Source organism: Aotus nancymaae, unplaced genomic scaffold (genome assembly GCF_030222135.1).
Source record: "Aotus nancymaae isolate 86718 unplaced genomic scaffold, 86718_ANA_hifiasm-v0.15.2.pri h1tg000028l, whole genome shotgun sequence".
Lineage (NCBI taxonomy): Eukaryota > Metazoa > Chordata > Mammalia > Primates > Aotidae > Aotus > Aotus nancymaae.
Window position 1 is genome coordinate 36,661,632 of NW_026988441.1, and position 13,874 is coordinate 36,675,505.

The following is a 13,874-nucleotide window of genomic DNA, read 5'->3' on the forward strand; positions in this document are numbered from 1 at the left end:
GGAATGACTGCACAGCCCCACCTGCCATGGCAGCTGGGGCAGGCCTGTGTGTGTGTTTGTGTGTGTGTGTGTGTGCGTGCACATGCGGGTGTGTGTGTGTTCGCGCATGGCCTCAGCGGCTCTGTCTGCCAGCCAGGAGCAGGCCCTGCGGGGGCTGCTATTTATAAACAGACGTCTGCAGCTCTCCGGTAATCAGGCAGGCAGACAACCCTTTCCCTCCTTCCACCACACTCAGATGCAGACAGGTGGGTGGCCTCGGGTGTGCCCCATGTCAGCCTGTCCTGCCCCCTGCCTCAGCAGTCCGGGGAGCACCCCTGAAGTGGTGGCTCTCCTGTCCCTCCAAGCATCCTTCAGGGCAGGGCTGTATGGGGAGAGGAGCACCTTTTGGAGTTGGAACACCCAGTTGTGATTTCATAGGCTTGGAATTTTCAGTCCAAGAGATGCCTGGGGAGGCCTGGGGTGCCAGCCCTGCCCTTCCCGGGCCCTGCCCACCTGTGGCCCTGCTCACCTGCAGCATATACTCAAACTGATAGATGCAGAGCCCAAGCTCGGCCATGCTGGGCTTGAAGAGCTCCCGAAGCCGGTATTCCTGCATCAGCCGCACGAACACACAGAAGGCCTCCTCCTCGGGCATCTGGGGGTGACAGGCAGGTGGGGGGATTCAGGGCACAGGAGAGGGGCATCTCACTGCTCATCAGGGCCCTGGGGTACAGGGGCCCGTGTCCATGTCAGTACCTGGCTCCCTAGACCCTCATGACACATGCTGTCCCTGTGTCCCCACTTGCTGTTTTGCTGAAGGAAAACCTGAGGCTGAAGTCACCTGTCAGGGGCTACTTGGCAGGGAATAATGGAGCTGGACTTGAACCCAAGGCTGGCCACTGCCACCACCCACCTGGTTAGTATACCTCCTGTCCACTCCCAGCTGCATCCTTTCTCCCTGTCCTAAGCCTTCTGGTTTCTCTGGAGGAGACCCCCAAGACCCATAAACACCATGCTGGATGACCTAAGTTCCCAGCCTGAGGTTCCTGTCCAACCCTGAGAGGTGGCAGAAATAGATAACCTGTCCCTGCAAACCCTGTCTCTGTCCTGGATAATACAGCAGACAGGACCCAACCAGACAGGTGCCCCTCGCTGGGCCTTGGCCTGGGGATGGGCAGAGGTCACGGGTGTGGATGGAGAGGAAGGATCTGCCCCTAGTGGGATGCTGGAAAGAGGCCATGCCACTTCTGTCCACCTCTTGGGGACTGAGCTCAGGGTAGGCTGTCATCTGGCAGGAGCCCAGCTATCCCCCAGCCACCTACCTGCATGAGGAGCAGCCCCACGATGAAGGCACTGCCCTGGCAGTAGCCCACCTCCCGGTCCACCAGCGAGTATGCCTGGAAGGGAATGGCGAATCCTCAGGGCAGCGTCCTGCCGCCCAGCACAGCCGGTGAACAGGGGAACTGCTCCTTCCTTTGAGACCGAGGGAGTGGGGAGCCCCTGAGCTCACCTTCATGACGTTGAAGAGGACCTCCTGGCCCAGGCTGTCCTGGCCCTTGAAGAACTCGTGTTCCGGGTAGGTGCGGGCAATGTCCCTGCGGATCAGCTTCTCACATGGCGAGGACATCTTGAGCAGCTCGGAGTACTGGTTCTTGACTGGCATGTCTGTGGCGCTGCACAGAAGCTGCCACACGATGGCCCGGAAGTGGTGCGGGATGCCCTTTCGGATCAGCTCCTGGCCATGGGAGTGGGAGGCCAGGCTGGACTCTGTCCCAGTGCAGCCTCCCTGTGGCCACCCGGCCTGGCTCCTCAGGCGTGGCTCATCCAGACCTCGGGCGTGGCACAGAACTCATGGTGCCCAATCCTTTTTTTTTTCCTTTTTTTAGAGACAGGGTCTCACTCTGTCACCCAGGCTTGAGTGCAGTGGTATGATCTTGGCTCACTGCAACCTCTTGCCTCCTGGATTCAAGTGATTCTCCTGCATCTGCTCCCAAGTAGCTGAGATTACAGGGCATGGCAGCACGCCCAGCTAATTTTTGTATTTTTAGTAAAGACGAGGTTTCACCATATTGGCTAGGCTGGTCTCAAACTCCTGACCTCAAGTGATCCACCCTCTTCGGCCCCCCAAAGTGCTGGAATTACAGGTGGAAGCCACTGTGCCTGGCCTACCTGACTATTTATTTTTTTTTTTTAACTGAGGCAGTGCCAGGTGGTGGGGGGCGAATCTACCTGGCTAATTTTTAAACTTTTTAGAGTCTTACTATGTTGCCCAGGCTGGCCTCGAACTCTTGGCCTCAAACGATCCTCCCACCTCAGCCGCCCAAAGTGCTGGGATTCCAGGCATGAGCCACCATGCCCCAATCCTTTGTGGGCACTGCAGGGCAGCAAGCATACAGGCAACCAAGGTGCAGGGCCTGTCCAGTGCCACCCTCACTCACTCTCTCCTGTCCCTGTGCCCTGGCAGGACACCCTGAAAGTGCCTGCACATTTCCACTGCTGCTGCTGTGCCCAGGCTGGAGCCCTGCAGACCCTGGCACTGCCAGGTGGCTGAGTGACCATGCCACCAGCCCATACCCTTGGTCCTGCCCTGCCTGCCTGGGCGTCCCCCACCTTAAGCAGCTTCTCCTTCCGGCGCCGCCACTCCTCCCACTCGTTGGCGATCCGGCCCCACAGGATCCATGTGTCCTCCTCCAGGTGGCTCAGGTTGGAGGAGGCCGAGGAGCTGGACACCAGTGAGGAGCCGCTGTTCCGCCTCGAGCCATTCATGGAACGCATGGACTTGGAGTCGGCCTCCAGGAGCCTGGGCAGGAAGGGCCGGCGGAGGGGGCACCAGTGACTTCCTGGGGACAGGAAACCTTGGGGAACCAGCCCGTCCTCCCAGGGGTCTCAGAGGACACCAGGAATTAGGTCTCTCATTTTCTTTTTTTTTGGAGACAGAGTCTTGCTCTGTCACCCAGGCTGGAGTGCAGTGGTTTGATCTTGGCTCACTACAACCTCCGCCTCCTGGGTTCAAGCGATTCTCCTGCCTCAGCCTCCCAAGTAGCTGGATTACAGGCACCCACCCCCATGCCTGGCTAATTTTTGTATTTTTAGTAGAGACAGCGTTTCTCCATGTGGGCCAGGCTGGTCTCAAACTCCTGACCTAAGGGGATCCGCCCACCTCAGCCTCCCAAAGTGGATTACAAGCATGAGCCACCATGTCCAGCCTAAAACCTGCATTTTAAACAGGGGCAGGGCCAGAGGAGGAAAGCAGGAAGGCCTGACTCAATACTTCCTCCAGTCCTGCCTCTATCAACCATGGAAGATTCACAGATTAGGTTGATCTCTCAAACCCTCAGTCTCATGTCAATGGGGTGGGGACACAAATGTTCAGCCAGGGTTGGGAGGATGAAAGGAGGTGTCCCTCATCCAGCATCTGGAGGTGGCTGTCACCTTGCACATGCTGGGTCTGGATCTGAGTGTGAGGGGCACCTGGGAACTCCTGTGGGGGCCCAGGCTGCACCCCAAGATTCCACCTCGGCCCCCAACTCACCGGTTCTGCTCTTCGAGCTTGGCCAGCAGCTCCAGCTCATCGGGGCTGAGGTTCTCGGAGTCTGAGGTGGGGGAGCAGGTGGGGGCTGACAGGGCCTCCTGGGATGAGGAGTCGGGGCTCAGAGTGGGGCTCGCCATGGTGCGTGGACTTGTTAGCCACAGGCGGGGTTGGTTCACAGCTCTGTCTGGGGGCCAGACACACGCATGGTCGGCATTGGGTGGGTGCCCATCCTGTCCTACTTGCCCACCCTTGGGACATTTCCTCACCCTGGGCTTCCCACCTCTGGTCCCCCTGCTCTGTGCACCCCTCATCCCCATGCACCCCAGCCCAGGTGACAGCCATGCTTCCCCTTCTGTTGGAGACCCTGGCGATTGGGATCCCTGCCTGTGTAGCCAGGCTGGATGTCTGGATGGAGACAGGAGAACCATTGCCAGGACCCAAGCCATCCTGCTGTCCCTGGGCATGAAGGCCAAGGCTCAACTCGACACTCCTGAGTCTGGAGCAGAGTCCGGGGTGGAGGCTCCCCATTACTCAGGGCTCCATGGACTCTGCTGGGACCTCAGGGTGCAGGAGCCCTGCTTCACCGGCCCTTCCTAACAGTTCAGTGTCCGTCCCTCTGCAGCCTGCCCTGGGAGCCCCACATCAATGTCTGACTTTCCCCATCTCATCAACCAAAGTGGGCTGCTGGCATGGTCAGGAGCAATTACTCTCGACTGTTAATTGTCTGGCGCTGCCAACGGCTGGAAATAATTGACTCCCCTTGGGCTGGGAAGCCAGGGATGTGGCAGAGTGCTGGGAATCTGTGCCCTGGCAGACATAGAACCAGAGATGTGGGCTCCGGTATCCAGATCTCGGCCTGCCACGTACTGGGTAAGTCCCAGGCACATCTCTCCTATTCTTTTGCAGTGTCATCTGGCCTGACCCTAATGGGGGCTTCAAGGACACTGGCGTCTCGGCTTCTGCCAGTCTGGTAGAGGCAGATCAGTGCCATGTCGAAACAAAGGCCCTGGGCTCAAATGGATCTGCGTCTGAAGCGTGGCTCCCCCTCGACCAGCTGTGTGACCTTGGGCCAGTCACTCGGCATTTTTGAGCCTCCATACACTGAGATCATACAGGACCTAGCCTCAAGGGTGGCTGTGGAAACTCAGTATGTGACTGCACATAATGTGGTCAGAACAGAGCCTGACGCTCAGTGACAGCCCCATGGACATCGGCTATCACTGTCTATCCTGGGGCCAGGGCTCCTGGGTCCTGCTGTGGCCTGTGTGGGGGCTGATGGCCAGGGGACCCCTAGCGGGGGATCTGGGGGAAAGGAGCGGCTATGAGAGTGGAGGCAGGGGCTGGGGATGGTGTTCCTTTATGCTTCTTCCTGGTGAGCCCAGGCTGGCCCCCAGCATCTGAGAAGATGAGGATACCTAGGGTCCTGGTGGCAGGAAGGAAACCCTGCTCCCACCTCCTTATTTGCATGGCCCCTCATACCCTGCCCACTGCCCGGCGTGCTCTGTGCCACTGGGCCCCACCTGACCTGGCTGACAGCTTTACCTACAGAGGGGGCTTCGCTGGGTCCTTGGAGTGGGGACATCCGGAACCCAGGCGGCAGGGGGACAGTGGCAGGACCACAGTAGACCACTCTGTACCTGCCTGACTATTGCTGGGTCACTGGGCACATTCCCACAGCCCAGACTTAGCCCCCAACCAACCCCTGAGGGCCCATAGGTTGGGTAGACTTGACCCTGGCCACCCCAGTCCTCCTGGAATGGGATTGAGGGAGGTGTGCCATTCTTTTTTCACCTCATGGGGACCCAGCGCCCTCCTCCAGGCCTCTGTGGCTCCCCAGGGTTGCTGGTTCTACCTTGGGCCCTTGAGTGTTCCTCTAGTTTGCCAGGTGCTGAGCATTTTGGATTTTGGTGAGTGGAAGGAACTCTCTCATTGCCAAATGGGCTGGGGCCACCTGCCCCAAAGACCAAGCTGCTGAGCACCACCTAACCAGGAGTTAATCATTCTCGAGACAGGGACAGTGGGGGCTGCTCTGGGGCCTCCCAAAGAGTCAAAGTCTGAAGCCAGCAGGGCAGAAATGGGGGCTGTGGACAAGAAGTGCTGATCAGAAGGCCCTCTCTGGGCGGGGAGGGGCTGGGAGGGCAGCTTCAGAGCTGGGAGAATGGGGAGGAGGTGATGGAGGCGAGGCTAGAGCTTCAGAACCACAGATGGAGTTAGGGGGCAGTGAGAGCTTCAGAACCAAGGAAACCCAAGCCCAGGGCATCAGCCCCACCCAATCTCTGCCCGAGCCTCGGTTTCTGAATTTTAAAATCCCCAAACCCCGGAGCTGTCCACTAGCAGAGGTTGTTCAGCTGTTTATCAGGTATGTGTGTGTATTTCATACAGGAAATGAAATGTATTAAATAAGCAGGGCTGAAATTTGCAGTCTGAGAGGCAGGAACCTTCTGATCCCACCAGAACTTTCTCTCCACTCATCCTCAGACTCTTTCAACACTGGAAACCAACCTCCTGAAGCATGTGTACATGCACAACACACATGCACTCTCACACACACACTCTTCACAGCCACCCCCACTCCCTCATACATGTACACACACTCATTCACAACCACACCCACTCACATACAAACTCTCACACATACACACACACTCGGATACACACACCTATGACTATTCACACACACATGCTCACCCACCTCTACACATTCACACATACATGCACACACTTGACACCTATATGCTCATGCATATTCATACATACATACACACAGATACACACACCCAGTACCTTCACATACATACACACGTGCACACACTCAGTACACACCCATGCATTCATACACACTCACACATGAACACACTTGGATACACACACACCTATACACATTCATGTCCACACTCGACACACACGTACACATGCACACACTTGATACACACATACCCATGCACATTCACACACACACTCATACTCACACACTCTGATACACCCAGTACCTTCACACACATGCACACACTTGATACACATGCTCATGCATATTTGCACACATTCATACACGGATACACACACACCCCATGTACCTTCACATGCATACACATGCACACATTCAATATACACATACCCATACACATTCACACACACTCGATATGCACACAATTCATACACACATCCATGCACACACTTGATACACACCCATGCACATTCACACATTTCACACACATGTACACACTTGATATACACATATCCATGCACGTTTACATACATGTACACATACACACACCTGGATACACACATACCTATACATATTCACACATTAGCACATATACATGTACATAATACACACCCATGCATAGTCACACACACACACTCACTACACACCTCATACACCTGCACAGGACATACACTCACACACACACTCAGGCATACACACATACTCTTTCATATCTCTCAAAACATACTGACACACACTCTCACCCACCCACACTCAGACACACACACACATTGATTCCCACCCCCTACACACACATGCTCACACACACTTCCTGCTCGGAGCAGCCCTCACCCTCTGGGAACAGAGCGGGTTTGGGATAGAGGTGGGCTGCTGTCCTGACTCTGTGGGCAGCCCTGCACCCCCTTGATGGTGCCACGACTCTTGCTGGCCCAATCACTCCTTCCTGGTGCTAACTGAGGGCCATCTGAGGCCCGGGCACTGTCTTGGCAGGAGACATGGCAGGGAGCGATGCAGGAAGGCCCCTTTTTCATCTCCCTCTGCTAGATGGGCATGAGCCTTGGCGACCCACCCACTGGCCTCTGGGTCTGGGTCGCAGCCTCTCCATGTCCTTAACTTCAGTGCTTCACCTTAACTGTTCCTCAGCCATCTGAAGGGGGGTCCTGGCCCCTGTCCCTGACAGCAGCCCCTCCAGCCACACCTCCACAGGGCCGCTCATAGCTTAGGAAGCTGAGCCAGATCAGAGCACTGGAAAGGGGTTGTGCCTGGGGGTCATGGGGGGTGTGGGGATGGAAAGTGCTGGAATGCTGGGCATTTCGAACCTCCCTTTCACTGTCCCTCTCGGGGGCACTGCTGGGCACGCTTCCTCCTTCCTGAAGCCCCCTCCCCGCTGTCTGATGAGGGCTGGGCTCCTGGCTTCCCTTCTGTCTCTGGCCAGGACTTCTCAGTCCCCCGTGTGGCATCTCTTCCTCTCCAAGTCCTGCCTTGGCCTTGCTCCTTGATGCCCTTGGTGATCTCACTCTTGGGGCCTACATGACCAAATGTACGTCACCAGCTTTTCCTTTCTCTCAAGAACTGGCCAAAGTTGCCAGAGTTGCCCCCAGCTCACCCAGCATGACATGTTCTGTGTTTCCCAGGAATCACCCCTGCCCTCTCGGAGTGTTCAAGGCGGATACCAAAAAATAATCACCCAGACTCTCCTTCACAGATTGAGATAAACGCTTGCAGTAAATGATACGGTAGGATGGAGAACAGCCAGGGGGTTCCTCAAAAACTTAAACACATTGTCACCATGCGACTTGGCAAATCCACTCCCAGGGATCAATGCAAGAGAATGGCAAACATCTGTTCATAGCGGCGTTATTCACAAAAGCCAAAAAGCAGAAACAATTCAAATGTCCATCAGCGGTGAATGGATCAACAAAACAGGGTCCACCCAGACAGTGGAATATTACTCAGCCATGAAGAGGAGTGAAGCACCGACACAGGCCACAGCATGGATGAACTTTGAAAACATGGCGCTCGGTGAGAGAAGCCAGACACGAAAGGCCACACAGTGTGTGACTCCCTTTATATGGAATGTCCAGAACAGGCCAAACCATAGAGACATGAAGTGGATTTGTGGTCACCAGAGACTGGGGGAGGGAGGATTGGGGAGAAACTGCTTATGGGTATAGGGTTTCTTTTTTGGGTGATAGAAATGTTCTGGAATTAGATAGTGGTGATGGTTACACAACACCACAATTGGAATAAATGCCACCAAACTGTAAGCGTTAATGGGTGAATTTTTTTTTTTTTCGAGACGGATTTCGCTCTTGTTGCCCAGGCTGGAGTGCAATGGTGCAATCTTGGCTCACTGCAACCTCCGCCTCCCAGGTTCAATCAATTCTCCTGCCTCAGCCCCCTGAGTAGCTGGGATTACAGGCATGTGCCACCATGCCTGGCTAATTTTGCATTTTTAGTGGAGACGGGGTTTTGCCATGTTGGTTAGGCTGGTCTTGAACTCCCAACCTCAGGTGATCCACCTGCCTCAGCCTCCCAAAGTGCTGGGATTACAGGAGTGAATAAGCCCGGCCTCATATTCTCCACTATGCCTTGCTAATTTTTCTACTTTTTCATAGACATGGGGTCTCACTATGTTGCCCAGACTGCTCTTAAACTCCTGGCTTCAAGTGATCCTCCTGCCTCAGCCTTCCAGAGTGCTGGGATCACAGGTGTGAACCATCCTGCTCAGCCGAAGCTGCCGTCTTGATGGTGCCTGCCATATCTATTGGGCTTTCTGTCCTTTCTGATGCTCTGTCCATGGGGCCACCAGAACCATACAGAACTGCTAGCCAGGTCATGTGCCTGGCCAAGACCCTTTAGCAGCTCCCAATGGTAAGATGGAGCCCAGATGTCTTTGCAAGACATGCACACCCTTCCCAGCCCCACCTCTTTCTGTATCCCTGCCTGGCACACTCAGTCCTCCAGGCACATGGGTCTCCTCTTGCCGTTGTCTGCGCACACTCTGTTCCCTCTGACTGGAAGGGCATTCTCCAAGACCTGGTTTGGATTTTTTTTTCTTTTTAGAGATAGAGTTTTGCTCTGTCTCCCCGGCTGGAGTGCAGTGGTATGATCATAGCTCACTGGTCACTGGAGGCTTGACCTGGGCTCAAGTAATCCTCCCACCTCGGCTCCTCAAAGTGCTGGGACTGTGCCCTGCTGGTTTGGCCATTCTTTTTGTGAAAACTTCTGTGTCAACCTCCCTTCTTCCAGCACCCTGGCTCACTTCTTCCCTCTCTCTCCCTGAAAACACCTACCCTCCTGCTCTCACCCAAGCCCAATGCACATTCTATGGCCATTATGTCTATATCTGCCTGCCCGCCCACCCGCCCTATGGGGCCACGCATGATTCAAGGGCAAAAGCCTCTCCATTCTCTACTCCAAATCCCTGACGCACCATCTGGCATTCAGTACATGCTCAACAAATGTTTGTTGAATAAATGAAGATGATACTTTCCATGTCACTTAGGCAGGTGATCAAGGTCAACATAAACAGTGATAAGTCACGTGGCTAATGCGTACCCTTGATAGGATGTGACAGGAAGGACCTTTAACCCCTGTGATCTTCTTCCTCAAAACCCCAGTCCAACCATGAGAAAAACACCAGAGAGGCCGAGGTGGGCAGATCACTTGAGGTCAGGAGTTCGAGACCAGCCTGGCCAACATGGTGAAACCCTGTCTATATATATAAAAAAAGATATTAGCCGGGTGTGGTGGCGCACACCTCTAATCCCAGCTACTCAGGAAGCTGAGGCAGGGGAATGGCTTGAACCCAGGAGGCCAAAGTGGCAGAGCCAAGCTCATACTACTGCACTCCAGCCTGGGTGACAGAGCGAGACTCCATCTCAAAAAAAAAAAAAAAAGGAAAAACACCAGGTAAATCAGGATCAGAGGACATTCCACAAAACACCTACTCAGCCCTCCTCTGTCACGGTTGGCCGGGCTAACACCTATAATCCCAGCACTTTGGGAGGCTGAGGCGGGAAGATTGCCTGAAGTAAGGAGTTCGAGACCAGCCTGACCAACATGGAGATACCCCATCTCTACTAAAAATACAAAGTAAGCTGGGTGTGATGGCGTGCACCTGTAGTCCCAGCTACTCTGGAGGCTGAGGCAGGAGAGTCACTTGAACTCGGGAGGTGGAGGTTGCCGTGAGCCGAGATCACGTCATTGTGCTTCAGCCTGAGCAATAAGAGCCAGACTCTGTCTCAAAACCAAACCAAACCAAACCAAAAACCAAAAACCAATAACCTGTCAAGGTCACGAAAAGCAAGGAAAGTCTGAGAAACTGTCACGACTCAGAGGAGGTTAGGAGACATGACGACTAAGTGTCATGTGGGATCCTGGGATGGAGAAAGGTTATTGGGAAACAACAAAGGAAATCTGAATAAAGTGTGGACTTCAGTTAATAATTATGTATCAATACTGGTCCATTAATTACAACAATATATCATATTCATGGAAGACATTAACTATAGGGGAGACTGGGTATTGGGCACATGGAAACTCTCTGTATTGTCTTCTCAGTTGTTCTATAAATCTCAAAGAGTTCTACAAAATACAGTCTTATTTAATTTAATTTTATTTTTGAGACAGGGGACTCACTCTGTTGCCCAGGCTGGTCTTGAACTCCTGGCCACGGGGGATCCTTCTGCTTCAGCCCAAGTCTATTTTAAAAATAATAATAATGAAGGCCGGGTATGGTAGCTCACACCTGTAATCCCAGCACTTTGGGAGGCCGAGGTGGGTGGATCACTTGAGATCAGGAGTTCGAGACCAGCCTGGCCAACATGGTGAAACCCCATCTGTATTAAAAATACAAAAAAATTAGCTGGGCATAGTGGCACATGCCTATAATCCTAGCTACTCAGGAGGCTGAGGCAGGAGGATTGCTTGACCCAGGAGGCAGAGTTTGTGGTGAGCTAAAATTGTGCCACTGCACTCCAGCCTGGATGACAGAGTGAGACTCCATCTCAAAAAAAGAAAAAAAAAAAAAGAAAAGAAATATCTGTACTTTGTAAGCAGAAACGTCAATGATGGCTTTAATATACAAGTGCCATATGGCACACAGAGTCCCTTTATTAGGCTATAGAGGAAGAAGGATTTGAACTTGGATTTCTGACTGTACAGCCTTTGCCCTAAATCCACCTGCTGTCCTGCAGCTCTCTCTGTATTCTTTTACTTTGGGAATGATACACGTATGTAAAACCCCAAGTGCAGCGGGTATTGGGTGAAAACAGTCATTATTTTTCAAAAAGGAGAGTGGGCAAGAGCATATGACACATCTTTCAGTCCGTGGCATTTTCAGAGATAGCAATGAAGACCCCAAGTTTTCTTTCAATGTTGTTTCCCTTTCTCCCCTACCCCCCATTTCCTTCTTTTTTTTCTTTTCTGAGATGGAGTCTCACTCTGTCACCCAGGCTGGAGTGCACTGGCGCCATCTCGGCTCAGTGTAACCTCCGCCTCCTGGGTTAAAGCACTTCTCCTGCTCAGAGTAGCTGGGATTACAGGCACCCGCCACCACACCCAGCTAATTTTTGTATTTTTAGTAGAGACAGTATTTCACCATGTTGGCCAGATTGGTCTCAAACTCCAGATCTCAGGTGATCCACCTGCCTTGGCCTCCCAAAGTGCTGGAATTACAGGCGTGAGCCACTGTGCCCGGCCCTACCTCACATTTCTGATTCCTCCACGTCTAATGATTGCCAGGGACACAGACTCATTTCTGAATCTAAAGCCTCAAAAGATGCCACATGACCCTGGTTTGTCCTGCCTGACAGATTGTTGCTGGGGGCCAGCAGACTGCTGCTGTCCTGGCTGGCTCTGACCCCTGGGCAAGTGGCCCAACCTAGCACCTTAGGTCCTTTCTTCCTTGGCAAGGGGTGGGTGGGCAACTGACAGGTGAGCTGCCCCTTGGATATCAAGAACAGTGGCTGGAATTCAGAGGTCCCTGCCCGATCTCTTCTTGTGCCCGGTCTAGCTGTTCCTCCACATGGCTCTGGAGGGTTCCATATCCCTGGGCTTGGAGTGCAGGTTGTTATCCCAGATCTCTTGGCTCCAGGTGAGAACTTCAGAGCTTGCAGCCTGGGTTCAAATCCCTCCTCTACCCCTTTCTTTTCTTTTATTCTTTTTTGAAACTTAGTCTCCTTCTGTCACCCGGGCTGAAGTGCAGTGGCATGATCTTGGCTCACTGCATCCTCTGCCTCCTGAATTCAAGCAATTCTCCTGCCTCAGCCTCCCGAGTAGCTGGGATTACAGATGCCTGCCAGCAGCCCTGGCTAATTTTTGTATTTTTAGTAGAGACAGGGTTTCACCATGTTGACTAGGCTGGTCTCGAACTCCTGACCTTGGGTGATCCATCCAGTTCAGCCTTCCAAAGTGCTGGGATTATAGGCGTGAGCCACCACACCTGGCCTCCTCTACCCCTTTCTATCTTTGTGATCTTGGGCATGAAGTATTTTGCTTCAATTATTTTTTCTTTTTTTTTTTAGACAGAGTCTCGCTTTGTCACCCGGGCTGAAGTGCAATGGCATGATCTTGGCTCACTGCAACCACTGCCTCCCATGTTCAAGCAATTCTCCTGCCTCAGCCTCCTGAGTAGCTAAGATTACAGGCACACGCCACCACGCCTGGCTAATTTTTGCATTTTTAGTAGAGACAGGGTTTCACTCTGTTGGTCAGACTGGTCTCGAACTCCCAACCTCAGGTGATCCGCTTGCCTCCGCCTCTCAAAGTGCTGGGATTACAGGTGTGAGCCACTATGCCCAGCCTTGCCTCAATGTTTGTTTGTTTATTTTTATTTTTATTTTATTTTTAGAGACAGGGTCTTGCTCTGGTCCCCAAGGCTGCAGTATAGTGGCACAATCATAGCCCACTGCAGCCTCCAACTCCTGAGCTCAAGTGATCCTCCTGCCTCAGCCTCCCAGGTAGCTGGGACTACAGGCACTTGCCACCATGTCCAGCAAATTTTATTATTATTATTATTATTATTATTATTATTGCAGAGAGAGAGTCTCACTATGTTGCCCAGGTTGGTCTCAAACTCCTGGCCTCAAGTGATCTCCCTGACTTGGCCTCTCAAAGTGCTGGGATTATAGGCGTGAGCCACTGCACCTGGTCTGCCTCAGTTTCTTTATCTGAAAACAGGGCTAATGACAGTATCAACCTCACAGGTTTTGTACCTCACAGGAATCAATGAGCTTAAACCTGTCATGTGCTTAAGACAAGCCTGGTCTGTGATATTTATTCCCCTGGATGGAAAGTTCTACCAGGGCAGTGGCTGGCACTGTCTAGCCCACTATTGCATCTTTAGAGTCTAACAGGCATCCCATATTTGTGGAATAAATAAACTTCCCCTCTTCAATAGGCCATCCCTTTCTGTGGTAATCGTGTTTAAAGATTAAACACAGTAAAACTAGAATCACTGTTATTGGTAACAATAGTAGCAACAGCAGCACAAACCTTTGGGCTAAAATCAGAGAGGTGGAGCATTCTGACCTGCGGAATCCTTTCTGACCTAAAAAAAAATGTTTTCTGTCTTGTAATTTCAACAGATTACTTTTGGCTGTTATAATAGGTTCCCTTCTGGCAAATCCCTCA

General features: G+C 52.8%; 1 protein-coding gene across 3 annotated transcripts in view; it reads right to left on the reverse strand.

Moving 5' to 3' along the window:
- The window catches only part of EVI5L (ecotropic viral integration site 5 like), a 32,491-nt gene that overhangs the window by 14,141 nt on the left and 4,476 nt on the right, over positions 1 to 13,874 (reverse strand). For 2 of the 3 annotated variants that reach the window (XM_064381968.1, XM_064381966.1), the window contains exons 2-6: positions 3,512 to 3,695; positions 2,590 to 2,779; positions 1,490 to 1,714; positions 1,302 to 1,376; positions 509 to 634 (exon numbers count right to left, since the gene is read on the reverse strand). In XM_064381968.1, coding sequence (XP_064238038.1) covers positions 509 to 634; positions 1,302 to 1,376; positions 1,490 to 1,714; positions 2,590 to 2,779; positions 3,512 to 3,648 — 753 coding nt within the window. In that variant the 5' untranslated portion in view covers positions 3,649 to 3,695. The remainder of the gene's footprint in view (positions 1 to 508; positions 635 to 1,301; positions 1,377 to 1,489; positions 1,715 to 2,589; positions 2,780 to 3,511; positions 3,696 to 13,874) is intronic. The other variant, XM_064381967.1, reaches the window with a different exon arrangement.